At 42.4% G+C, this 27,777-nt stretch overlaps 2 protein-coding genes across 2 annotated transcripts; both read left to right on the top strand.

The window, feature by feature from the left end:
* Window positions 1-6,885: 6,885 nt before the first annotated feature.
* LOC130910469 (class I histocompatibility antigen, F10 alpha chain-like) lies at window positions 6,886-11,392 on the top strand. The gene is made up of 8 exons (XM_057827814.1): window positions 6,886-7,062; window positions 8,046-8,360; window positions 8,423-8,701; window positions 10,472-10,771; window positions 10,834-10,932; window positions 11,012-11,029; window positions 11,122-11,224; window positions 11,295-11,392. The coding sequence occupies exons 1-7, from the start codon at window positions 6,921-6,923 to the stop codon at window positions 11,208-11,210; spliced, it is 1,242 nt and encodes a 413-aa protein (XP_057683797.1). The 5' UTR covers window positions 6,886-6,920; the 3' UTR covers window positions 11,211-11,224; window positions 11,295-11,392.
* A 6,640-nt stretch (window positions 11,393-18,032) lies between these two features.
* LOC130910468 (class I histocompatibility antigen, F10 alpha chain-like) lies at window positions 18,033-26,669 on the top strand. The gene is made up of 8 exons (XM_057827813.1): window positions 18,033-18,114; window positions 19,822-20,088; window positions 20,199-20,477; window positions 23,423-23,722; window positions 23,782-23,886; window positions 23,963-23,980; window positions 24,070-24,169; window positions 24,242-26,669. The coding sequence occupies exons 1-7, from the start codon at window positions 18,048-18,050 to the stop codon at window positions 24,153-24,155; spliced, it is 1,122 nt and encodes a 373-aa protein (XP_057683796.1). The 5' UTR covers window positions 18,033-18,047; the 3' UTR covers window positions 24,156-24,169; window positions 24,242-26,669.
* Window positions 26,670-27,777: the final 1,108 nt, after the last annotated feature.

Raw genomic sequence — 27,777 nt, 5'->3', positions numbered from 1 at the left:
CTTTCATTTCCAAAATTCTTGAAAAAACTGTTGCATCCCAACTTCATAACCACCTAATTACCAATGACATTTACGAGCACTTTCAATCCGGTTTCCGCCCCCTCCATAGCACCGAAACAGCCCTACTTAGAATTACAAACGACCTCCTCACAGCATCCGACTCCGGTTTATTATCAATTCTCGTCTTCCTCGACCTCACTGCCGCCTTCGACACAATTTCCCATTCAATCCTTCTCGACCGACTCTCCTCCATTGGTATCACCCACACACCCCTTTCCTGGTTCACTTCCTACCTGTCCAACCGCACACAATTCGTCAAACTTGGCCCCCATCAATCCAGTTCCCTCCCTGTCTCCTCTGGCGTGCCCCAGGGCTCGGTCCTGGGGCCGCTTCTCTTCATCATCTACATTCTACCCCTCGGTTCCATTTTCCGCAAACACAACATTCACTTTCACTGTTACGCGGATGACACCCAGCTCTACATATCCTCAAAACCAACCGCCTCCCTCCCACCTTCCTCCCTCACCCTCTGCTTAGATGACATTAACTCCTGGTTCTCCTCCAACTTCCTCCTACTTAACAGCTCCAAAACAGAAGTCCTCTTGGTTGGTACCACCGCAACACTCTCTAATGTCCATAAGTTCTCTATTACAATCAACAATTTACCGATCTCTCCTTCATCTCAGGTTAAGAGTCTGGGTGTCATCCTCGACAGCACACTTTCCTTCCGGTCACATATCAACAGCATCACCAGATCAGCCTATCTCCACTTTCGCAACATTTCTCGCCTCCTCCCTTCTCTCACCCGCCATATCGCTTCCACCCTGGTCTGTAATCTAATAACCACCCGGCTCGATTATTGTAACTCACTGCTCTTCGGTCTCCCTAATAAGTCCCTCCAGAAACTGCAGCTCCTCCAGAACTCAGCAGCACGCCTCATCACACGAACCCCCGCAACACACCACATTACCCCCATCCTCCGTCAACTTCACTGGCTTCCCGTCAAACAAAGAATCAATTACAAAATCCTCATCATCACCTTCAAAATACTCCATGCCTTGGCCCCTCCCTACCTTTGCGATCTTCTCCATCCAAACAATCCAACCCGTTCACTTCGCCCTACCACTTTTCCCCCCCTCTCCGTCCCCCGTGTCCGCCTCTCCACCTTTGGTTCCAGAGCTTTTAGTCATTGCGCCCCCCAGCTCTGAAACTCCCTACCCCCTGATCTCCGCAACACATCTACTCTATCACTTTTCAAATCTCGACTGAAAACACACCTGTTCACTCTATCTTACCCACCATAACCCCTAGCTGTCATATTTTTTACCTCTTTTTATTGTGCTTTTAAGTTTTTAATCCTTTTAATACCTTTTTATCGTACTGTAATTCCATGCCTCTTGTGAAGCGTCTTTGTGTATCTGAAAAGCGCTCTAGAAATAAAATGTATTATTATTATTATTATTATTACATACAGTGCCTTGCAAAAGTATTCGGCCCCCTTGAATCTTGCAACCTTTCGCCACATTTCGGGCTTCAAACATAAAGATATGAAGTTTAATTTTTTTGTCAAGAATCAACAACAAGTGGGACACAATCGTGACGCGGAACAACATTTATTGGATAATTTAAACTTTTTTAACAAATAAAAAACTGAAAAGTGGGGCGTGCAATATTATTCGGCCCCCTTGCGTTAATACTTTGTAGCGCCACCTTTTGCTCCAATTACAGCTGCAAGTCGCTTGGGGTATGTTTCTATCAGTTTTGCACATCGAGAGACTGACATTCTTGCCCATTCTTCCTTGCAAAACAGCTCGAGCTCAGTGAGTGAGGTTGGATGGAGAGTGTTTGTGAACACTCTTTCCACAGATTCTCGATTGGATTCAGGTCTGGACTTTGACTTGGCCATTCTAACACCTGGATACGTTTATTTTTGAACCATTCCATTGTAGATTTGGCTTTATGTTTTGGATCATTGTCCTGTTGGAAGATAAATCTCCGTCCCAGTCTCAGGTCTTGTGCAGATACCAACAGGTTTTCTTCCAGAATGTTCCTGTATTTGGCTGCCTCCATCTTCCCGTCAATTTTAACCAGCTTCCCTGTCCCTGCTGAAGAATAGCAGGCCCAAATCATGATGCTGCCACCACCATGTTCGACAGTGGGGATGGTGTGTTCAGGGTGATGAGCTGTGTTGCTTTTACGCCAAACATATCGTTTTGCATTGTGGCCAAAAAGTTCAATTTTGGTTTCATCTGACCAGAGCACCTTCTTCCACATGCTTGGTGTGTCTCCCAGGTGGCTTGTGGCAAACTTTAAACGAGACTTTTTATGGATATCTTGGAGAAATGGCTTTCTTCTTGCCACTCTTCCATAAAGGCCAGATTTGTGCAGTGTACGACTGATTGTTGTCCTATGGACAGACTCTCCCACCTCAGCTGTAGATCTCTGCAGTTCATCCAGAGTGATCATGGGTCTCTTGGCTGCATCTCTGATCAGTTTTCTCCTTGTTTGAGAAGAAAGTTTGGAAGGACGGCCAGGTCTTGGTAGATTTGCAGTGGACTGATGCTCCTTCCATTTCAATATGATGGCTTGCACAGTGCTCCTTGAGATGTTTAAAGCTTGGGAAATCTTTTTGTATCCAAATCCGGCTTTTAAACCTCTCCACAACAGTATCTCGGACCTGCCTGGTGTGTTCCTTGGTTTTCATAATGCTCTCTGCACTTTAAACAGAACCCTGAGACTATCACAGAGCAGGTGCATTTATACGGAGACTTGATTACACACAAGTGGATTCTATTTATCATCATAGGACAACATTGGATCATTCAGAGATCCTCACTGAACTTCTGGAGTGAGTTTGCTGCACTGAAAGTAAAGGGGCCGAATAATATTGCACGCCCCACTTTTCAGTTCTTTATTTGTTAAAAAAGTTTAAATTATCCAATAAATGTTGTTCCACTTCACGATTGTGTCCCACTTGTTGTTGACTCTTGACAAAAAAATTAAATTTCATATCTTTATGTTTGAAGCCTGAAATGTGGCGAAAGGTTGCAAGATTCAAGGGGGCCCAATACTTTTGCGAGGCACTGTATGAAAGTCAGTACAAGTCAATACAGATTTATTTGGCATTGATCAATTAGCCTATCAATTAATTAGGTTAATATTCATGAGAAATGGAGTCCTGACCCTGTGAACCCAATCTGTTTGGTCTGATTAATGTCTCGTCCCCAGCAAAATGTGTACATGCAAGTTATGCCGTTATTTTGTCCCTACCAATGTTGAGACCAAACCTACGCCCTTGACTGTATGTCACCACTCTATGATGAGAGAGTGTCTGGAAGTCTTGAGTTGATCAATCAATGGTCATATCAATCAAGCTCTGAGGGCAGTTCAGTCATCTATAACCATGCCCAGTCACAATTGAATGTATTGGATGTTCATTTGCTCCTACCCCTGATCGAATAAAGGAGTAGCAGTGTTCAGAACAAGCTGATCTAGCTGAGCATTTTGAGCTGTACATCTGGTGCCAGCTTCTCTCCAGAAAGACTAAACATACCTCCCTGCCTGTATTTCTTGCCAATTTTGGATGACATAAATCTAACTAAGTTGGTTGGGAGCTCGGCGAGCTTCTCTGGACTCTTGAGAGGAAAAACAGCTGTTATAACAGGAGACTAAATATGAACCCAACACAAACCACAACATGGCCTGCACAATATATTGTTTGAAGATCGCATTCGCGTTTTGTTCATGCGCATTAGTCCCACGCAAACTTTTGTTTCGCTTCATAAAAGCAGGGAGCTTTTAGGACAAATCTTGTTGCTTGGAGTTGTCTTCATTTCCCGCATAGTCGATGGCTTTTGTGACTAGCCATTCGAAGGCGGTGACATTTTTTAGGTTGTGACGCTCTTCAGTCAGACCTTTGACCACGCCGGTAGCGACATCTCATATCATTAATGACGAGACCAAATTCAAAAGCTTCTAGCAGACGTTCAAACCAGAGAACCACAGCGTCGAGTTGGCAGATGGTACCCGGTGCAGTGGAGTCGCACTCAAAAGAGGAGATGCGGAGTGCTACCTGATTGACAACGGATGACATGATAGCTGATCTCATGACAAAACCTGTAACAAAGTTAAAATTGAAAAAGTTTGACAGTGTTATTTTTGAAATTTAAAAGTTCATTTGGTTGTTAAAAAGGCCATCAACATTAGAACAAGTGGGGGTGTTGAGAGAAATGGTGGAGGAAATGTTTTGTATTCATGTCCTCAGTTGATGTGGAAATAATGCTCCTATTGCTTGTTATTATTAACATATTAACTTTTCGCCACAAGATGGCAGGATGGGACTTAATTGTCTAGAGTGCTACTTTCATTACTTCTTTGTGTTTGACTTCGATTACTTTGATTTGTGGGATTGCCTGTGAAGACAGCAATGAGAGAGGATGTATCCGCATGTCAGTGGATATTAAACACGCCAAGTTTTGGCTAAAAGACAACTTATTCTCCGTCAGTTCTTCTACGAATGCAACGTTGAGCTGCAACCACCTCAACATTGTGGAACTCAAAATGTTGACTGGATAGTTACGGACTATGCACATTAAATCATTAGTAACATCAAATATTACACAATACACCAAAGTATATCAGTAGCCGATAGTTTTCCCCTGACCTTTTTACTGCAATAATATAATGAAAACCTGAAATTATGGCTTTTAGTTTTGGCCACCCCAAGATTTTAAGTGGCTCCATCTGGCCACCCTTATGAAAAATTTCTGGAGGCGCCACTGGCTCTGAGGGCAGTTCAGTCATCTGTAACCATGCCCAATCACAATTGAATGTATTAGATGTTCATTTGCTCCCTTGACCCTTGGCCACGCCGGTGACGTAGTACGTTACGTCGGGGCGATCCCCAGTGGCGGACTTGGCAATTTCCAGGGGCCCTCTTCATGGGTCAGGGGTTAAAAAGGTGAGAAGGGTGTGGAGCAGGGCCGGTCCAGGCCATTTGGGGGCCCTAAGCAAAATAATGCAAAGGGGCCCATATTTTTTGCCCACCATTTCGTAGCAGTGTACTATGAAACTGTGTGTATTAATCAGATTTTGTTACACTGCATTCTTCAAACTTCTCACCCCAAATGATTGTCAGTACTTACAGTAGATAGCGCCAAACCTTTTTCTAAAAGAGGAAAGAAAGAAGTTAAGGGAGAACTTTTATTTTTTAAGCACAAAAGTCAAATAAAGCAAACTGTAGCAAACAAAATAGAATATAAATTAAACAATTGCCAGATTGGGGGCCCCCTAGTGGTCAGAGGCCCTAAGCAGCTGCATAGTCTGTGTACAGGCTGGGTGAAGGAAATATGTTCCGGTACACTAGGGCTGTCCTAAACGACAAATTTTCTCCTGATTAGTCAGCTGACTAGTTTTACGATTAGTCGACTAATCTAATAATTTTCTTTTTACTTCTAATTTAGCAATGAAATTTTTGTTAAGTCTCGTTAATTCACAAAACCATTTTGGAACACTTAAATCCTTTATTAAAGTACAAATAATCATGTAAAAAACAATAATTAAACACAAATAAACAATGAGGTTAAATGCTGGTAGCATTTACTAGTGCACAAGAATGGAAAGTAAACCGATTCAGAACACTGACTTTGCCTTTCCAACATTATTCAAAACAATTCTTAAAAAAAAAATTCTTGCATTATTATTATAGTATACTACTATATATAATAGTAGTATAATAATAATTATTCATTGTCAATCATATTTGTCATAGTGTCATTTGAAAGGTATTCTTAGTGTAGAATCTGTATTCTGTAGTATTTACTCAACATATTATAATATTAATTCTGAAGTATGTGGGATTAACTCCAGAAATTGTTATTTATATGACGAACATGACGTGCTTTTATTTTGAAATGTTCGCCAGAGGTACGTTTGCTAAACCACTAACCGAAAGCTTTACACTCCGTAAAAACATTCTTCATCATTGCTTGTGGTGTCACTAATAGATTTAATTTTTTTTCCGTTGGCAAATGCTGTTAACCAGCTGTTGAGTGTTATTGTATGACTGATTAGAACTGTACTGCATTGTTTCGCCACAGGGTGTGCTGTCGTGTATTTTATGTTCGGTGTGAAGAAGAAGAAACTTAAAAGAGGCGTTAGCGACCTGTTCTCAACTTCTCCCTCACTGCACTTTGGTTCACATGGAAAGCACGTTCACTCATGTGTTCGGAATAAACGATAGCCGACGTGCAAAGTAGCAAGTGAGCTGTAAAAATAGCGAGCTTAGTTGTGTCAAAAACGCGGGAGGGCTAAGTGAAGCTAATGAACGGCTAAGCGATGCTAAACGGAGCTAAGCGAAGCTAAACTGAGCTAAATGAAGCTAAGCGACTGACACTCAGTCCATCGTCGTGGAACAGTCCATTGTAGTGCGTGTGTGTGTGTGTGTGGGGGGGATAATATAAATGCAACATTCAAATGGCTTTCTTTTTTGTTTTGTTATATGTTTGTTTAGTATGCTGACATGACGAATAGTTGGGGGTGCTGCTGGTTCCGGTGGCCCGAGCCCTTGCTCCAACGAGCAAGGGCAGCTGGTTGTGGGCCCCCTACTGGTTGGGGGCCTAAGGCGATCGCCTACTTCGCCTGAATAGTAGATCCGCCTATGGCGAGCCCACTCGGACAGCTCCAAGCTGGGACGCTTGGTGGAAACGCAGGTGTCCACTGAAGATGGCTGCGGCTCCAAAGGAAGCACAGGTAACTTGACAGGATCTGTTTGCAGGATTTTCACCACAAATTTCCTCGGCGTGTCGCGCTCGTCAAACAACATTGACGTGTTTTGTGTTCAAGCCAGTGGAGAATGCAGTTCTGCCGGTCGGAGGAGAAAAAGATTGCTCGGAAATTTTCTGACACATTTACTTTGTTTAATGTCATTGACGGCCGTGTGTGTCGATTCTATTGATGCCAATGTACTTGGATTTCGGACTGAAAAGGAGGCAAAAATGTGCAGGATGAAGGAGTTGGTGGCACTTTTGCTTGTGGCTGTGCAAATTCAAAATGTCAAGCCCGGTAAGTTCATTTCCTCATCATCTTGTTCGACCGTGACGCACTTTACGAAGCAACGCTCGCTTCAAAGTTCACCTCAAGATGTCAAGTGGAAGAATTCAAGCTCAGAAGTCCTGTTAGGGGGTTAAAAAAAGTTTTCACGTTCCAATCATTTCCAATATGAACATTTTTGGTTTATTGTTTATCTCGTTCATGTACAAAGTGTCCCTAAAATTTTGAAATGGGCCATTCTTGTTCAAATACCTGTAAATTAGGGGTGGGAACCTTCTGATATGATTTGCGTTACAAGGTTCACGATCACGATGATCTCACGATATGTCGATGCGCGGGTCAGGAAATCAATCGAGTATTTTCTATTACAAAAACATGCAATTTGGAAGTGGAAAAATCTTATGTTTTAGCTCTTAAGTGCAACATTTCTGTAAATAAATACAGTAACACTAGATTATTGCAGCAAACTAATGAGTGTCTTTGTGAACTCAGGACCTGCCATTGACAACAATAGACGTCCAATTCCTTTTGACTGGGAAGGGCGAATGATTGTTCATTCGCCCCTCCCAGTCAAAAAGGAATTGAACCGTCAATGGAAGCTGCGAGTTCACATAAACACTATTTGAGTAGAAAATGTTGGTATTTTGCATCGACGCAAAATTTATACAAAATTTAGGTGTGCCGCGTCAACGCAGGCGACGCGCATTTTCAACACTCGTCTCACACAATGGACCAATTTCTCTTCCAAATTTGAAGGAATAAAACGCACAATGCGCCTTGTTCCATTGAGTAGTTTCAGTCATTTCCTAGATATTTGCTCGTAAAATGATGTCCATCTTTTGGACAAGACACAGTTGTTTTTGAAATGAAAGGTTACATAAATGATAAACCCGATGATAATGTTTTCAGGTGTTGCTGTGTTCCAATCATTTTAAATGGGATGAGTAGAAGATTTTGGGATATCGGTTAACAAATGTTTTTGCTTTTTCTTTCAGTGATTCACACGCTCAAATATATCGATACTGCGTCGTCTCAAATTCCAAACTTCCCAGAGTACTTGAGTGTCGGTTATGTCGACGGTGTTCAGATTACACAATACGACAGCAAGAGCAGGAAATATCGACCCAAACAGGAGTGGATGAACAAAATCACAGCTGAGGATCCGCCCTACTGGGAGAGAAACGCACAGGTCAATATGCGTGAGGAGCAGGTCAACAAAGTCAACATTGAAATTGCTAAAGAGCGCTTCAACCAAACTGGAGGTTTGTTGCCGTCCAACTTTGGAGCATTTCAAGACATTTCATGCGCCGGTCGCTTTTTTCAGCAGACGTTGGCTTATCTCTGGACACGCCGTCACGTCCCTTTCTCTCAGGTGTTCACATGATACAGCGAATCTCTGGCTGCGAATGGGACGATGAGACCGGCGAGATTGACGGTTGGGAACACTTCGCTTATGACGGAGAAGACTTTATATCGTTTGATTTGAAGGGACTGAGGTGGATCGCGGTCAAGCCGCAAGCTGTCGTCACTAAACACAAGTGGGACCAATCGGACAGTTTTAATCAATGGAAGGAGTCTTACTATACTGAGGAATGTCCTTCTTACTTGAAGAGGCACGTTCACAATGGGAGGGAGTTCCTCATGAGAACAGGTACAATCGTGGCACACCGCCGCCTCCTACAGGAAGTTGACTCCCACGACAGCCTTTCCTTGTTTACCCCTTTCCCTTCTCCACTTCTTCCCTTTCTTCCCTTCATCTTTTGTCCTCTCACACATTCTCTCTTATTGTCCATCTTTTGTCCTCTCATGCTTTCCATCCATCTTTTCTCTCCTACATTCTCATTTCTTCCCAATATCTTTTTTCCTCTCAAATGTTCCTTTTCTCCGATCCTCATCCTTCATCTCACACCTTCTATTCATTGTTGGTCCTCTCATGTTTTCTGTTCTCTCCAAATTTTTCTTTCATTTGACTTATGAGCCCTTCATTTTCTTTTTTTACTTCCTCAGTCTTTCTAAATTTTTGCTCCCAAGTTTTTCCTTTCTCAACATTTTTTGTTCTTTCCGTTTTCGGTCCTTTCACACATTTTGTCTTGGTTATGTCTATGTTTTGTCCTTCAATCTTCGTTTGTCTTCTCACACATTCCCTTCATCTTTGCTTCTCTTGTAGACAGTGTTGTTAATTTTACTTTAAAAAAGTAATTAATTACAGTTACAAATGACTTCTCCCAAAAAGTAATTGCGTTAGTAACTCAGTTACCTGAATGTAAGAGTAATTAGTTCCTTGGCAAAGTAACTAGTGATAATTTTCATGTTTTTTTTTTTTCTCAAAAAAAAAAAAAAAAAAAAAAGGTCACACAATGTGAAGTTTAAAGGGTTTTGGGGACAATTGGCCTCTAGCCCAATTCTTTACCCTCCACTTAACCTGACACAAGGGTATTGCGATAACTAGATAGTAACCCTTGCTATGTGTGGAAGTCATTTAAAGTTGTGAATCAACCGTTAAAGTTGTTAAAATTGCTCCCGTTTTTGCATTAGTTCCCTTCTGTCTACTTGTAACATGTATAAGTTTTAAAACTGTTTCATCATTTAAAGATAGATTTAAGTCAGGACTTTGCCGATTTAGGAGCATTTTAGATTAAAAAAAAAAAAAAAAAAAAAAGTTACTTAGGTTCGCTAGGAAGGATCTCTACATCAGAGCCTTGCTGAGAGGTCTACTGCTTTAAGATGGCGGCTGTTTACTAGCGCATGTAGTCCTTAAACATGTTGCCAATGCAGCCGTGTCTGTCATTTGCATCTAGTTCTATAATATGTGATATCTACCGATTCTCGTCGCATAGTACCGCACGCCATTCCCGCCTCAGTAACGGTAACGGCGCTGCCAAGATGAGAAAAGTAATTAATTAGATTACTCATTACTGAAAAAAATAACGCCGTTAGTAACGCCGTTATATTCTAACGCCGTTATTAACAACACTGCTTGTAGATTGTCTCAACCATTTTAATTTTACTCCTTACCACTAGGGGCTGTAAATCGTGTCTGTCCACTGACCTGGATTATGTTCAGCCCCGGTACGCTTAAAATGACAGCTAATCATTTCGCAGGTGTTGCTCGTTAGGAGGGCAAAAACGTTTTTGACTGTGGCTTAGTGCATTGTGCTCGAAAGGAATGTACTCATTTTGTCTGTTCCGTTGTGAATACGTTTTTGAGTCTTTTGGTTTGTTACTTTTATTTGGATAAAGAGCATTTGAGTTAAGTTACAAGACGCCCCCAAAATGAACTATTGGATAAGAGAAATGGACTCGCTGTGTATGATACGCTTCTTCAACTGCACTGGGCGCACGTCATCACAAACTCCTAACTGTCATCCAGTAATAGACTGAGAATCGGGTTTAGTCCGTACACTCTGCATTTTTGGTCCAGAGCTTCCGCGGATCTCCCTGCTGCAGAAGACGTCGCGGTCGGCGGTGACCTGCCACGCCACGGGTTTCTACCCCAGGGAGGCCGCCCTGTTTTGGAAGAAGGACGGCGAGGGGCTCTTTGAGGACGTGGAGATGGGCGAGACCCTCCCCAACCACGACGGGACCTTCCAGACCACCGCCGACCTCAATTGGGTGGACGCCGACGCCAAGTACGAGTGCGTCTTCCGGCTGGCCGGCGTCCCGGAGGACGTCGTCGTCCCGCTGGACCACGCGAAGATCCTGAGCAACGAACGCATTGAAGGTGAGTCGCACGCTTCCGTTCTCGTCAAATGAAGACGACATCACCTCTGTTGCTTTATGAAGCAGAAGAAAGGAGGAAGACGGCGTTGGCCATCACCGTCCCGTTGGTGCTCATAGCCCTTGGAATCGTCATTGTCCTCGTCATCGTCAAATTCTGGAAAGGTAAGAAACGTTTACTCTGTCAGCAATATCTTTTTAATTGCCGTCGACGACCACGTTGCTTGTTATCTTTTGATTGCAGCCAAATACACCCAAGCTGGTAAGTCAAAATCTTTTCTTCGAGTTCAACAAAGCCAAGGCTCAGGTCTGACGTCCACCAAATCTTTCCATTTATTTGTTTGCCTTTTGCAGCTATTTCTGAGCCATCTTCCTCCAAGAGCACTCCCGAGGCCGCTTCTCCGACCGCCGAGACTCCTTTAGCCGAGCCCGCTCCCGAGTGAGACGCTTTCACACGGTAAGTCCGACACGCCCACTGTGTTCTTCTTTGAAAGCGGAGTCAATATTTCTTGTGCTTTTTCCTGCAGGCGTTGGAAGACGATCACAATGTTCCAACGCAAGCGCAAAAAGACTGCATTTCTTGTCCAATTAGGCCATTTGTGTCATGGGGACTTCTGTGTTTGCTTTGGTGTATTTTAAGATCAAATTGATGTATCAATTATAATGATATGTTGTGAGCTTTAGGGCAGAGGTACCCCATTTCTTAGGTTGTGGGAGCCATTCTGTTGGCCAGGTTGCAGGAACAAAGAAACGTCTTGGATGTATATAAATGTTTGGGAAATTGTACATATTATTTGATGTTTCCTCATACATTAATTCCAGATGAAAGTGTTCTAGTGATCATTCATTGTATGCTGCACAGTTCTTGTACTTTTGAACTGACTGTATGCAAGGGCCTAAGTTTGCTTAAGGATGGTAGGGACATAACACTAGCAACTTTTCAGGATGCTCAAATTGTCCCCACCAACTTTTAAGCAACCGTATTTGCAGTATATCATGACTTCAGTTACATTAAAATATTTCTCTATTACGAACATTGGGGCTCGCCAATGGAATACATGTGATGCAGCGCTTACGAGTATAAAATCATTGAATTACTTCAAAAAGACATACAAAGAAACTATACTAAATCGTTACATGGACCAAAATGAGACATAGCTCGATGCACACACACACATCTGCAACAATCTGTTCCCACAACAAAAAGGCAAACAAAGGGTGATTAAATGTCAGGGACAGAGACTAAGACATAACATTGCATGCTCTGAAGATATGCCCTCCAGCAAAATTAGATCACTGATCTGCTATTGGAACGTGCGTGCTGTGTTTAACCTGCTGTGAGATGTGGACACTAAGCTCATTGGACAAAATAGTTTGTACAATGAGACCTACACCAAACCATCGGCCATGTCCGGCCGACACCTTCACGTCTGGATATGTGGAGGATGCCTGGGGAAAATGGAGGCCCATATGCTTAACGTCTCTCCAGATTGAGGACGTCGAGGACCTCGAAGGAACAAGCAGCGTTAAGTGATGCCGCCGCTCAAATGGTCACGAAAATCATCACGGAGATCCGGGATCATTAAAGGCTCGCTCGCGGGAACCGGGCAAAGGAGTATGATGACTAATCTTCCGGAGCGGATACAGCAGACGTGGGCCTCCATGATACCCCCGGCCATCCCTCCCTACACCAACTTGGAAATCAACCTATCCAGTGAACCTACTCAAATTGACAATTTTGCGAAATGCCATGGCAATCAATGACTTTTGGAAAGATATATGAGTAAAAAAATGGACTATGCAACACTAACATGCTAGACTGTGCGTCCCGGGCTGTTGGGGAACAGGTATCGATAAGCATTTGCTTTTTTTCCCGTCTTCCTTTGTCATCGTCTTTTCGGGCAAATTATTCCATATTCTGTATCAATGTTTCTCTTTCTTGGCCAAACTATCCCACACTCTTTAACTGTCAATGATACTGATGACAATGACAATAATTTCATTCATTCATTCATATACTGTAGGTCATATTCGAGGGACATTCAAAAAGTAATGCACTCAAGTGCATTGCTTGTACATGATTTTACCAATTTTGTTTTTATTTGGCACAAACATGATAGGACACACCTTTTTGCGATTGTCATACGTGTTCTTATTTTCAGATTTTTAAAGCTTAAACTAGCTTCCAAAATGGCTGCCCCTCTTGAAGCTCGTCAGACAGCGGGGCTTATCGGTTATGCTGCCTTTACCCACCTCGTAAATCGTTAAATCGCTGTACCCATCTTTTTACAGTACCATAGTCTATGATATCATCCTTGTAGACATTTTCCAGTCGGTCGTGAATCGTCAGAGAGGTTTCTCTGCAACGAGGACTTCGACTACAGCTCTTTGTTTCTGACTCGCTTCAAGAGGGGCAGCCATTGTGGAAGCTAGTTTAAGCATTAAAAATCTGAAAATAAAAACACATATAACAATTGCTAAAAGGTGTGTCCTATCATGTTTGTGCCAAATACAAACAAGATTGGTAAAATCCTGTACAAACAATGCAATTGAGTGCATTACTTTTTGAATTTCTTTATTTAGACAGAGAATATTGAGTGTTCTTTGGACAAATGTTTTGGGGTTTTTTTTGCATTCTTGGATAGTTTAGAGATTGTTATGCAGATTATAATTATACAGCAGCAGCAGCCGCTGTCAGCCATGTAAAAATACGTCAATGTTGTGGAAGTGGGGAAAACGCCACTAATTTTGCTACTGAAAGGCTGACCTGCATCAGAGTTAGCATAACTTAAACTGTGTGAATTTGCTAACCTGCAAAACTCGAGTGTCTTTTTTTAGACAGAGAATTTTGAGTGTTCTTAGGACAAATTTTTATGTTTTTGCATTCTTGGATCGTTAGGAGATTATGAACAAATTTGTATTTCTTGTGTGCTGTAATTTGTGTTCAAATCTTGCAATTTAAAATTTGCTCAAAAATCCATTTGTTCTGGAAATTTTCAAAATGTTTCTTAAGTAGTTTTTGAAAACAATGGTTTGAATCGAACCGTGTATCACTGAACCGATCCATATGAAAGTTAGTACAAATCATTCCAGATTTATTTGGCATTGATCAATTAGCCTTAGGTTAATATTTGAGAAATGGAGTCCTGACCCCCGTGAACCCAATCTGTTTGGTCTGATTAGTGTCTCGTCCCCAGCAAAATGTGCACATGCACGTTATGCCGTTATTTCGTCCCGACCAATGTTGAGACCAAACCTACGCCCTTGACTCTATGTGACCTCTCTGTGATGAGAGAGTGTCTGGAAGTCTGAGTTGATCAATCAAGGGTAATACAGTATCAATCAACCTCTGAGGGCAGTTCAGTCATCTGTATCCATGCCCAGTCACACTTGAATGTATTGGATGTTCATTTGTTCCTACCCCTGATCGAATAAAGGAGTAGCAGTGTTCAGAACAAGCTGATCTAGCTGGGCATTTTGAGCTGTGCATCTGGTGCCAGCTTCTCTCCAGAAAGACCAAACATACCTCCCTGTCTGTATTTCTTGCCAATTTTGGATGACATAAATCTAACAATATGTAGAGGGAAGGGCGCTAGGACCCAGGGGAAACGTTTAAAAAGAGCAGCCAGCAAGGGGTGCTCACTCACGTTACCTGTGGCAAGCACATGATCAACCGCATTTCAGAACAGGTGCGCCAGCGGAGGACGCCAAAGACTGATGCGTGTGGCGCTCGGTTGATATACTCGCCTTACACTTATAGTGGAAGGTAATATGTTCTTACATTTGAAAGTATATCTGTGCATTTTGCCACCATTTGTGTTATCAACTTAATCTGGACATTTTATTTTGGCATCCAGGCACCTGCAAGGTGTCAGTGACGAAGCGTGTGTCCTAATTCCTTCACGGAGGTATTTGGGAACTGTATTTTAATACTTTGTGTACATGTATTCACGATGCCGTCTACCCAATTTAATAGGACATATACCTGGACGGTGTCAGTTTTTTTCCCCTTTTAATTATAGTGTTTTTAAAGTTATTTTATCAACGGGATTGTGCAATTTACTGGGTTTGTGGGGCTGACGTTTGCTGTGCGTTGTTGTATTTTTAAGTTGCTGTGTTCTTAAGTTTGCCACTGATTATTAAAATTGTTTGGTTTTAAATTATACCAGCCCCACTAATGAGAATTTTTGGCACCTGCACTTTCCCGTTATTGTTGTTTGTTTCTTTTATTCAAAATAAATACATTGTTTTGATCCAGTTCTAGCCTCCTGTTCAGTTCATTCAGAACACACCTGCATATATTGAATTATTATGTCAGTGTGCCATTTCTGGCCACTACAAATAAGTTTGTTGGGAGCTCGGCGAGCTTCTCAGGACTCTTCAGAGGAAAAACAGCGATGGACACAACACAAACCTCAATAAGGCCTGCACAATATATCGTTGGAAGATCGCATTCGCGTTGTGTGCATGCGCATTAGTCCCATGCAAACTTTTGTTTTGCTTCATAAAAGCAGGGAGCTTTTATGCTTTTACACAGGACAAATCTTGTTGCGCGGAGTTGTGTCTTCATTTTCCGCATAGTTGAGGGCTTTTGTGACCAGCCATTCGAAGGCGGTGACGTTTTTGAGGTTGTGACGCTCTTTAGTCAGACCCTTGGCCACGCCGGTGTTGTGCCGAAAAATAGCCGCCCCGCGTGAAATGTCCCCCCTGACGGGAACGCTTCTTTATAACGCTTTATTGAGGTGAAAACATCAAATGTTTTCATGGACGCATTACAGTAATGGATTTACGACTGCAAAATCAGTTTTAAATAAATAAATTAGACAAAATAGTAGTACTTCAGTTTAGTAACAAATCGTGGACCAGTGGCGCCTCCAGAAATTTTTCATAGGGGTGGCCAGATGGGGCCACTTAAAATCTTGGGGTAGCACACCAAAACTAAAAGCCATCATTTCAGGTTTTCATTATATTATTACAGTAAAAAGGTCAGGGGAAAACTATCAGAAAGACTTAAGGACACGGCTACTGATATACTTGTGATGGTGTATTGTGTAATATTTGATGTTACTAATGATTTCATGTGCATAGTCCATAACTGTCCAGTCAACATTTTGAGTTCCACAACAATTCTGTTTTATTGCGTTATGTATATATTAGGCATAAGGTGTACATTTAAGTAGGGCTGTCAAACGATTAAAATTTTTAATCGAGTTAATCACAGCTTAAAAAGTAATTAATCGTAGTTAATCACAATTCAAACCATCTCTAAAATATGCTATATTTTTCTGTAAATTATAGTTGGAATGGAAAGATAAGACGGATATATACATTCAACATACTGTGCATAAGTACTGTATTTGTTTATTATAACAATAAATCCACAAGATGGCATTAACATTAACATTCTGTGAAAGGGATCCATGGATTGAAACTTGTAATTCTTAAAGGATAAATGTGAGTTTGTATGTTGTGACTAAATATTGCCATCTAGCGTATTTGTTGAGCTTTCAGTAAATGATACTGTAGCGACTTAACCGTTTTGCCCAAATGCAAGTGGTGCAACCATGACTGTGTGTGGTGGCTGCAAATGCTATATCTTCTCTGCGTTGGGTACACTACAGGGTGTTAAGTAAAAAGATCAACTCCTGTCATTCTTCCCCACATTGCTTCCCACAATATTTATAGTTGCTGTGGGAGAGATGACTAAGCTTTTGCCAATTAAAAGCACGGCCCCAATGAATGATTGCATCTACTCCACTCTGCCTCTTACCTCTGTATATAAGTAAAACGGCGCCACTGTAGGCTGTTTGCGGCAATGCGTGAATGAGTCGTACTGCAAATGCATTAGTCGATAAATATTTTCATGTGATTAATTAAAAATTTCCGCCCGTTAACGCGATAAATTTGACAGCCCTACATTTAACAAAAGAAAATAAATGCATTCATTTGGGATGAAATGCATAACTGATGCTACAACAATCTAACTATATATTGGCAAGAGGGGTGGCCAGCAGGGTGGCCAACCAATTTATAGGGGTGGCCGTGGCCTCCCCTGGCCAGCCCCCTGGTGGCGCCACTGTCGTGGACTGGTCCACATTACTAGCCTGGTACACCAGACTCAACGCTGTTCCAGCTATTGAGTCTGGCCACCATTCCCACGGAAACAATTTCCAGGGCGGAGCAAGCCACAGCAAACAGACAGCGGAGTGGACCAATCAGCGACGGGCAGACGTGACGTTAGACAAATGGCGACGGCAGAACGAGGGACTTGCGCGCGGAAGTAAACATACGAAGAGAGCGGAGTTTATTCGACATGGCTAGCGCGAGACAGACTGTTGTCAATGACTCGTGTCGATGTGTTTTTGGTCATTTAAAACTGATTTTACCGTGGATTGGGACATATTCTCGGCTCTGCCGTTCACCATTTGTGTTGCTGAAGAGACGACTTTCGACGCGCAAGAGTGACGTTGCTCGTGAAGAACACGTCACGCAAATAAACGAATCTGATTTGTCGATTGATTTTGTGTCTGCTCGAAAAGGCCGTTAATGGGATGGTTCCCAGACTATTCCTCTCAGTGTTTGAAAAATACAGGGAGAATAGTCTGGCAGAGCCAGGCTACCACATTACCCTCTTTGAACAGAAATGTATTAGTCTACAGGTTTTCACGACCATATCTCAATGACAATCACACAGGTATGACATTAGTTCAAGCAGAGTAAAAAAAAAATACATATGTTCACGGTACAAAAAAATCGTTTCCATGTCCATCGATTGGTAACAAAAAGCTGTACGAGTGACGTGTGGGCGCTCAATAATACAATAAATAAACTAATAAATCAAACGCTCAATACAGCGTTATAAATAAGCGTTCCCGTCAGTGGAGACATTTCACGCAGGCCGACTATTTTTCGGCACAACACCGGTCACGTCGTACGTAACATTGGGACGATCCCACTCGGACAGCTCCAAGCTGGGACGCTTGGTGGAAATACTGGTGTCCACTGAAGATGGCTGCGGCTCCAAAGGAAGCACAGGTAACTTGACAGGATGGGTCTGCAGGATTTTCACCAGAAGTCTCCTCGGCGTGTCGCACTCGTCGTACAACATTCAAGAGTTTTGCTTTTTGGCCACTGGAGAATGCAGTTCTGCCGGTCGGAGGAGGAAAAGATTGCTCGGAAATTTTCTGACACATTTACTTTGTTTAATGCCATTGACGGCCGTGTGTGTCGATTCTATTGATGCCAATGTACTTGGATTTCGGACTAAAAAGGAGGCAAAAATGTGCAGGATGAATAAGTTGGTGGCACTTTTGTTTGTGGCTGTGCAAATTCAAAACGTCAAGCCCGGTAAGGTCATTCCCTCATCATCTTGTCCGACTGTGACGCACTTTACGAAGCAACGCTCGCTTCAAAGTTTACCTCAAGATGTCAAGTGGAAGAATTCAAGCTCGGAAGTCCTGTTAAGGGGTTAAAATAATGTTTCCACGTTCTAATCATTTCCAATATTAACATTTTTGGTTTATTGTTTATCTCGTTCATGTACAAGGTGTCCCTAAAATTTTGAAATAGGCAAGTCTTGTTCAAATACCTGTAAATTAGGGGTGGTAACCTTCTGATATGATTTGCGTTACAAGGTTCACGGTCACGATGTTCTCACGATATGGTGATATCCACAATTATCGATACACGGGTCAGAAAATCGACTATTTTCAGAACAACAAGCTGTTTAGAAGTGGAAAATGTTTTGTTTGAGCTCTTTTTTTTTTGGTGCACAATTTCTGTAAATAAATCCAACAATACTTGATTGTTGCAGCAAGCAAATGACTCTTTCTGAACTCATGGCTGCCATTGACAATAATAGACGTCCAATTCCTTTTTGACTGGGAGGGGCGAGTGAACGAACGTTCATTCGCTCCTCCCAGTCAAAAGGAATTGGACGTCTTGCGCCGTCGATGGAATTCGTGAGGTCACATAAGCACTATTTGAGTCGAAAATGTTGGTATTTTGCATCGATGCAAAATTTAGACACAATTTAGGCGTGACGTGTCATCGCAGGCGGCGCACATTTTTAACACTTGTCTCACACAATGGAGCATTTTCTCTTCCAAATTTGAAGGAATAAAACGCACAATGCGCCTCGTTTCATTGAGTCGTTTTATTCGTTTTCTAGATATTTGCTCGTAAATTGATGTCCATTTTATTTGGACACGACACTGTTGTTTTTTTTAAATGAAAGGCTACATACAGGGTGACCCAAAAGTTTACACTCAGTTGACTGCTTGTTTAAAAGCCATTGAAACATATCTAAATAGATTGTCATGGTTAAGTGATACATTAAGGTCACTCAATGCAGCTGGTAATCTCTCGTCTCTCCAATTTCTGTGCTTCTGCTGAAAATGAAGAAAACTTTAGCTGTACCTGAATTGCTGCGTGCCGGTCTGAAACCTACTGAGATTGCAGCAAATCTGAGAATATCCAGATGTGCAGTCTAAATTCAAAAGAAGCTGAAAGATACTGGAACAGCTCACGAAAACCTGGGTCTGGAAGTGAAGATCTGTGCGGACCAAAAAGTTGATTGACAAGGTGATATGTGGCCAACCCAGAGTCCAGATCTCAATCCCCTGGATTATAGCATATGGGCAACTGTGGAGGACAGTGCCTGTAAGAAGCCACAAACTTCTGTGGCAGCCTTGGAGAGGTCCATTGTTAGATCTTGGGAAAAGATGACAGCATCCTACATAAAGAAGCGTTCCACAGGCGCCTGGAGGCTGTTGTGACACTTAAGGGAGGACACATTGAAAAATAGAGTGTACTGTACATGTTCTTTACAATAATGTACAATTTGTGATTAAATTCTAATTCTAAGATGAATAAACATGGCATTTAAGTTGTATTATGGCAGTGTAAACTTTTTTTTTTTTTGGGTCACCCTGTAAATTATATTAAAAATGATGAAAATGTTTTCAGGTGTTGCTGTGTGCCACTCATTTTAAATGGGATGAGTAGAAGATTTTGAGATCTCAGATGAACAAATGTTTTTGCTTTTTCTTTCAGTGATCCACACGCTCAAGTATATCCATACAGCGTCGTCTCAAATTCCAAATTTTCCAGAGTTCTTGAGTGTCGGTTATGTTGACGGTGTTCAGATTGTTCACTACGACAGCAAGAGCAGGAAATATCGACCCAAACAGGACTGGATGAACAAAATCACAGCCGAGGATTCACGCTACTGGGAGAGAAACACACAGAGCAATATTAATATAGGGCAGACCTACAAAGTCAACATTAAAAATCTTCAAGAGCGCTTCAACCAAACTGGAGGTTTGTTGCCATCCAACTTTGGAGCTTTTCAAGACATTTCATGCGCCGGTCCCCTTTTTCAGCAGACGTTGGCTTATCTCTGGACACACCGTCACGTGCCTTTCTCTCAGGTGTTCACATGGTCCAGCGGATCTCTGGCTGCGAATGGGACGATGAGACCGGCGAGGTGGACGGTTGGCAACACTTCGCTTACGACGGAGAAGACTTTATATCGTTTGATTTGAAGGGACTGAGGTGGATCGCGGTCAAGCCGCAAGCTGTCGTCACCAAACACAAGTGGGACCAAGATGACAGCTATAATCAATGGAAGAAGCATTATCACACTGAGGAATGTCCTGCCTACTTGAGGAAGCACGTTCGCAATGGGAGGGACTTCCTCATGAGAACAGGTACAATCTTTGCACACCGCCGCCTCCTACAGGAAGTTGACTCCCACGACAGCCTTTCCTTGTTTAACCCTTTCCCTTCTCACACATCAGTCCCTTTCTTCCATCCATCTTATGTCCTCTCACACTCTCTCTCATTGTCAATCTTTTGTCCTCTCATGGTTTCCCTCCATCTTTTCTCTCCTACATTCTCATTTCTTCCCAATATATTTTTTCCTATCACATGTTCCTTTTCTTCTATCCTCATCTTTCATCTCACACCTTCTATTCATTGTTGGTCCTCTCACGTTTTCTCTCCATATTTTTTTTCTCATTTGACTCTTGAGCTCTTCATTTTTTTACTTCCTCAGTCTTTCTAAATATTTGCTCCCATGTTTTTCCTTTCTCAACATATTTTGTTCTTTGCGTTTTTTGTTCATTTCACACATTTTGTCTTGGTTATGTCTATGTTTTGACCTTCAATCTTCATTTGTCCTCTCACAAATTCCCACTATCTTTGCTTATCTTGTAGATTGTCTCAACCATGTATCCTTTTAATCTTTGCCGCTTACATATTTTCCCTCTCAAACTTTAGTCATTGTTTCTTCTTTTCCTGTCCCTCTTTCTCCTCAAACACTTTCCCCATCTTTTTTCCTAAACAGTGTTGGGAGTAACGCCGTTATTTTTTCAGTAACGGGGTAATCTAACTAATTACTTTTTCCGCCGTTACAACGCCGTTACCGTTACTGACGGTCAAAAGCAGTGCGCTACTTACTCAGAATAAATTGAAGAAACTACCAGCCGTGTCGAGTCGACTCTCTGCTCTGTTGATTTGTCATCCAAGACTTGGGGTGCGTTCAGGTTCGAGAATAGCGCACGTACTTCTGACTCCAAGCTGTTTGTCCCTGCTCATTCAATTAGACAATGCTTTCCAAAGTTTGCTAACGTTTCTGCGTTTGCTACACCTGATGCTAGCCTCGTTCCCATCCCCCACTGTCAGCCAGCAATAATTCTGCTTCCATCTTGAGGACGGCAGACGCTTTGAAGGTGACGTGAATTGTCGGGAAAGGAGCGTACCGAAATGCAGCCCCTCGAGAGATGCGATGGAAGTGGTTGTGATTGGCTGAGGGTTAGAGTCATGTTTCGTGGTAAGCCAATCAGAGCTTGTGATTTCACAAGCAAACCGGAACAGCGCGTGCGGCAAACACACACACACGCAAAACAGATGCACAGGGTCGGGATGGCAGAGCATTCAGAAGAAAAATGGTCCTTTAAAAGGTGGAGATGTAGACACTATTTCAAGTTTGTCGAAATTAAATTACACATTACATGCAGGTTCTTTCCTTTATGTCCCGGGGCAAAGCTTTTGTCGACATCTGTGGTAAGCAATTCAAATCTGCTGAAGCACCTAACAAGTTAACTACCTGTCTGTTCTTCTCTATTCCACTGACTCGAATACTGCTCAGAAAATTTCAAATTCTTTGACATACAACAAGTTCTTTTTAAAGTAACGGAAATAGTTACTTTCCCTGGTAACTAGTTACTTTTACTGTAGAGTAATTCAGTTACTAACTCAGTTACTTTTTGGAAGAAGTAGTGAGTAATGTAACTTATTACTTTGTTTTTAAGTAACGTGCCCAACACTGGTCCTAAACTATTCTCTGTGTATTAGCCATATTCCTGATTTGTGTTATTATTTGTAATTTTACCCCTTACCACTAGGGGCTGTAATTCATGTCTGTCCACTGCCCTTGATTCAGTCCAGCCCCGGTACGCTTAAAATGACAGCTAATCATTTCGCAAGTGTTGCTCGTTAGTAGAGGCGTGCAAAATTTCCGATTCTTAGATTATTCGCGATTCGGCCGTGGAAGACTCGAGAACGATTCACAAACATCCAAATTCCGTTTATTGAATTATACCAGGTAAAGCGGAAATAAAACGCAGTCAGCGCGGTCTTCAGGATGCGATGAGGAACGGCGCAAGAGTAAATATCATGTGCAGCTAATGCCGCTAGATTAAAAAAAAAAAACAATTATACCTGACTGCGGCCAACAGCCGCTACAAACAACGCCCAGTTGCTAGTTGCTACAAACATACGGCTACATACGGCTATGGTAGATATCACATATATCTAGACTAGATGTGAAATGACACTTTCCCGCGCTAGTAAACAGGCGCCATCTTAAAGCAGTAGACTTCTCGAGAAGGCTCTGTTGTAGAGAACCGAATTACTTTTTATCTAAAATACCCCTAAATCAGCAAAATCTTGACTTGAATCTATCTTTAAATGATGAAACAGTTTTAAAACTTTCACATGTCGAAAGTAGACATGAGGTAAATTATGGAATAACGGGCGCAATTTTAACAACTTTAACGGTTGATTCACAACATTAAATTAATTGAATGTAGTTTAAAGCTGCTGATACAGAATGGGGACTTGAGTATTTTATTTATTGTTTTTAACCGGTAACTTGATACCAAAATAGCAGTTTGGTTTATTTAGCCTGAGAGGATTTTTGAACAATTTTGGAACAAATATACAAAACATTAAACCAAAAAAAAATGGCAGGATGGGGCATCAATAATCGATTTATAATTGAATCGGAGTCTCTGAATCGTAATCGAATCGTTAGGTGCCCAAAGATTCCCACCTCTACTCGTTAGGTGGGCAAAACAGTTTTTGACTGTGGCTTAGTGCATTGTACTCAAAAGGAATGTACTCATTTTGTTTGTTCCGTTGTGAATAAGTTTGTGAGTCTTTTGGTTTGTTACTTTTATTTGGATAAAGAGCATTTGAGTTAAGTTACAAGACGCCACCAAAATGAACTATTGGATAAGAGAAATGGACTCGCTGTGTATGCTACGCTTCTTCAACTGCACTGGGCGCACGTCATCACAAACTCCTAACTGTCATCCAGTATTAGACTGGGAATAGGGTTTAGTCGGTACACTCTCCTTTTTTCGTCCAGAGCTTCCGCGGATCTCCCTGCTGCAGAAGACGTCGCGGTCGCCGGTGACCTGCCACGCCACGGGATTCTACCCCAGGGAGGCCGACCTGTTTTGGAAGAAGGATGGCAAGCAGCTCTTTGAGGATGTGGAGATGGGCGACACCCTCCCCAATCACGACGGGACCTTCCAGACCACCGCCGACCTCATAGTGGTGGACGCCAACGCCAAGTACGAGTGCGTCTTCCAGCTGCCCGGCGTCCCGGAGGACGTCGTCGTCCCGCTGGACCCCGCAAAGGTCCTGAGCAACGAGCGTATTGAAGGTGAGTCGCATGAGTCCGTTCTCGTCAAACGCCAACATCACGTGTGTTGCTTTGTGAAGCGGAAGAAAGGAGGAAGATGGCGCTGGCTGTCGGCATCCCACTGGCGTCCCTCGCCCTGATTCTCACGATCGTTGTTGTCGTCATTGTTGTCCAACGCAAAAAAGGTAAGGGACTTTTTCTTCGACAGCAATTTCTGTAGTTGCTGTTGACGGCCACTTTGCTTTTGTCATTCGATTGCAGCCGATTACACCAGAGCTGGTAAGTCAAAATCTTTCCTTGGAGGTCAACAAAGCCAAAGTGGAGGTCTGATGTCCACCAAATCTTTCTATTTGTTTGCCTTTTGGTAGCCAATTCTGAGCAATCTTCCTCCGAGAGTGCTTCCGAGGCCGCTTCTTCCGCCGAGACCTCTTTTGCCGAGCCCGCTCCCGAATGAGACGCCTTTTCACGGTAAGTCCGACCCCATCACTGTGTTCTTCTTTGAAGGCGGAGTCAATATTTCCTGTCCTCTTCGTCTTACAGGCGTAGGAAGACGAGTGAGATGTCTCCAGGCAAGCGCGTTCTCATCATCCCGGATTTGAAAAGATGAGATTTGTAGTTAATGTGGACAAGGCATGTGCTGGTTACAGGTTTAAGGTATACCGTGGTATGAAAACGTCAAGGTTTCAGAACTGCTAAAATTTTCCGTCATCCCGTCATGTTGTTAGCTATATTTTTATGTCCCAAAAATGCAGAGCTCACCCCTCCCTCTCATGTTGTCGCTCAGTGTCAGTGACTCAGCTGTGCTGCACCCTGGCTAGAGAACATGAAACACCTGAACTTTTTCTGCCCATTGAAGAAAAGAAAGTCGCTGGTATGGGAATACTTCAGGTACAGGAAAGTTACAGACAGCTGTGTGGACCAACAGCAGTGTTGTTAATAACGGCGTTAAAGTACAACGGTTTTATTTTTTTCAGCAGTTAGTAATCTAATTAATTACTTTTCTCATCTTGGCAACGTCGTTATCGTTACTAGGCATGTAAAGGCGTGCGGTACTATGCGTGACTACGTTAGTTGAATGACATGAGAAAAGTTTTGAGAGACACGGACTCACGGAGACGAGAAGGCAGAGCGGGACTGGGGAGGAGGCAAGGGACTTGTGATGCCGTTGCAAACGCGATGCTAGGTGGCTCCAATAATACCTGACTGTAGCCAATAGCCTACAAGCCACACCCACATGATGCTACGGTAGATATCTTACGGTAGATTTTCTATGGGGTTGAGAGTGGCTAGGCCACTCCAGGACCTTGAAATGCTTCTTACGAAGCCACTCCTTTGTTGCCCTGGCTGTGTATTTGGGATCATTGTCATGCTGAAAGACCCAGCCACGTCTCATCTACAATGCCCTTGCTGATGGAAGGAGATTTTCACTCAAAATCTCTCGAGACATGGCCCCATTTACTCTTTCCTTTACACAGATCAGTCGTCCTGGACCCTTTGCTGAAAAACAGCCCCAAAGCATGATGTTTCCACTCCCATGCTTCACAGTGGGTCTGGTGTTCTTCGGATGCAATTCAGTATTTTTCCCCTCCAAACACGAGAACCTGTGTTTCTACCAAAAAGTTCTATTTTGGTTTCATCTGACCATAACACATTCTCCCAGTCCTCTTCTGGATCATCCAAATGCTCTCTAGCGAACCGCAGACGAGCCTGGACGTGTACTTTCTTCAGCAGGGGGACACGTCTGGCAGTGCAGGATTAGAGTCCCTGGTGGCGCATTGTGTTACTGATAGTAGCCTTTGTTACTGTGGTCCCAGCTCTCTGTAGGTCATTCACTAGGTACCCCCGTTTGGTTCTGGGATTTTTGCTCACCGTTCTTGTTATCATTTTGACGTCACAAGAAGAGATCTTGCATGGAGCCCTAGATCAAGGGAGATTATCAGTGGTCTTGTATGTCTTCCATTTTCTAATAATTGGTCCCACAGTTGATTTCTTTACACCAGGCGTTTTACTTATTGCAGATTCAATCTTCCTAGCCTGGTGCAGGTCTACAATTTTGTCTCTGGTGTCCTTCGACAGCTCTTTGGTCTTGGCCATAGTGGAGTTTGGAGTGTGACTGACTGATATTGTGGACAGGTGTCTTTTATACCGATAAAGAGTTAAAACAGGTGCCATTAATACAGGTAACGAGTGGAGCTTCGTTAGACCTCGTTAGAAGAAGTTGGACCTCTTTGACAGCCAGAAATCTTGCTTGTTTGTAGGTGACCAAATACTCATTTTCACCTCTAATTTGGAAATTCTTTAAAAATCAAACAATGTGATTTTCAGTTTTTCTTTTTTTCCACATTCTGTCTCTCATGGTTGAGGTTTACCCATGTTGACAATTACAGGCCTGTCTAATCTTTTCAAGTAGGAGAACTTGCACAATTGGTGGTTGACTAAATACTTATTTGCCCCACTGTATATAGAACTAGATGCGAAATGATAGACTAGCCGGCGTTAGTAAACATCGGCCATCTTAAAGCAGTAGACTTCTCAGGAAGGCTGTGTTGTAGAGAACCTTCCTAGTAAACCTAAGTAACTTTTTATCTCAAATACTCCTAAATCGACAAAATCTTGACTTGAATCTATCGTTAAATAATGAAACAGTTTTAAAACTTTCACATGTCGAAAGTAGACAAAAGGGCTATAACGGGAGCAATTTTAACAACTTTAACCGTTGATTCACAACGTTAAATGACTTCCAAACATATTAAAGGTTACTGTGTTTTTTTGGTTTGTTTTATTTCTTTGGGAATGGAAAAAAAAAACATGAAAAGTAACACTACTTTTCCAAGTAACTATTTACTCTTACATTCAGGTAACTGAGTTACTTACTCAATTACTTTTTGGGAGAAGTAATTTGTAACTAATTATTATTATTATTATTATTTTAAGTGAGATTAACAACACCGGGCAAGGGCTATGTGATCTTCTCTGGACTCATGAGAGAAAAACCGCTGTTAAAACAGGACACATAGGATTTCTGTGCAAATAAAGCTTCTATTTGTTCATCTGAAACGGTAGTGTCTTCTCTTTTCATTCCGACTCCGAGGAACCCCGACGTCCTCCAGAAAAAATACCCAACACAAACTACACAGCTTATATCTGCATCAAAATCTAAATATTCCTCTAACCATGACACCTGTGGGTTATCGATATGTCTTCACCAAGAATAGGCAGACCAGGACAAGATTGGAAAAGATGACCTGATGTCGATATACCACTTGAACACCAATCCAAGCTGTTCTTGTCATGCCTTGTGTTGTTTTGTACATGTTATTACCCACTCATTTCACCTGTTGTGGCGTGCTCCTTGTGTGTTGACCAATCCACTGCCTTTTGTGTCACCCACCTGTGTCTAGTTGTCTTGTAACCCCTTGTCTGTATTTAAGATCCCCATGTGCTGTCTGTTCTCAAGTTTTACGTCCTTGCCCTATTGTTTCCCTGCCTCGCAGTAAGTGACCTTGTTTCCCAGTTTTGTTTGTACTCCTGAGTTTTGTTTGGACTTTACCTTATTTGGATAGTCTTTTTGCATGGATTTTTTTTTTTGTCACGATAATTAAAGCATTATGAGTTCAACGCCACCCTGCCTTGTTTTTGTTTTTTCCTGCTTTTTGGTCCACCTGGTCCTCGATCACGTGACTGTTCCGCTTGTTGGCGTGGATAGCTCATCAAAATTTGCGTGTCCCCTGACTTGACTTTCGCGTCGAGACGCATCTAATTATCCACAAAAGGCATTTAGGAGAAGCTGAGGAACATTTTGAATTCTGTTTGAGACCCTTTAACTCATTTGTCGCCATTGACTGCACCAGACGTCCGATCCAATGAATGAAGAGGGACTATGTATCCCAAAAGGCTATCGTTATGCTCCCGCTAAGAATCGATATTTTGTTTTAAAGTGTCACTGATTAAAAAATTAAAAAGGAACCAACAAGTTGCTCCCGAAATCTTCCACAAGAAGAGTGTCTCTCTTAATTCAATGGCTGCCATTGACAGCACAAGACGCCCAATCCATTTAGACTGGGAGGGGCGAATGA

Source organism: Corythoichthys intestinalis, chromosome 22 (assembly GCF_030265065.1).
Source record: "Corythoichthys intestinalis isolate RoL2023-P3 chromosome 22, ASM3026506v1, whole genome shotgun sequence".
NCBI lineage: Eukaryota > Metazoa > Chordata > Actinopteri > Syngnathiformes > Syngnathidae > Corythoichthys > Corythoichthys intestinalis.
This window is presented reverse-complemented; position numbering and strand designations above follow the sequence as displayed.

Coding starts and splice junctions, on each gene's coding strand:
- LOC130910469 (XM_057827814.1), top strand. CDS start 6,921: ATGTCATTGACGGCCGTGTGTGTCGATTCTATTGATGCCAATGTACTT. Junction 7,063..8,045: donor AATTCAAAATGTCAAGCCCG/GTAAGTTCATTT, acceptor TTTTTCTTTCAG/TGATTCACACGCTCAAATAT. Junction 10,772..10,833: donor GAGCAACGAACGCATTGAAG/GTGAGTCGCACG, acceptor TGCTTTATGAAG/CAGAAGAAAGGAGGAAGACG.
- LOC130910468 (XM_057827813.1), top strand. CDS start 18,048: ATGTGCAGGATGAATAAGTTGGTGGCACTTTTGTTTGTGGCTGTGCAA. Junction 20,089..20,198: donor GCGCTTCAACCAAACTGGAG/GTTTGTTGCCAT, acceptor CCTTTCTCTCAG/GTGTTCACATGGTCCAGCGG. Junction 23,723..23,781: donor GAGCAACGAGCGTATTGAAG/GTGAGTCGCATG, acceptor TGCTTTGTGAAG/CGGAAGAAAGGAGGAAGATG.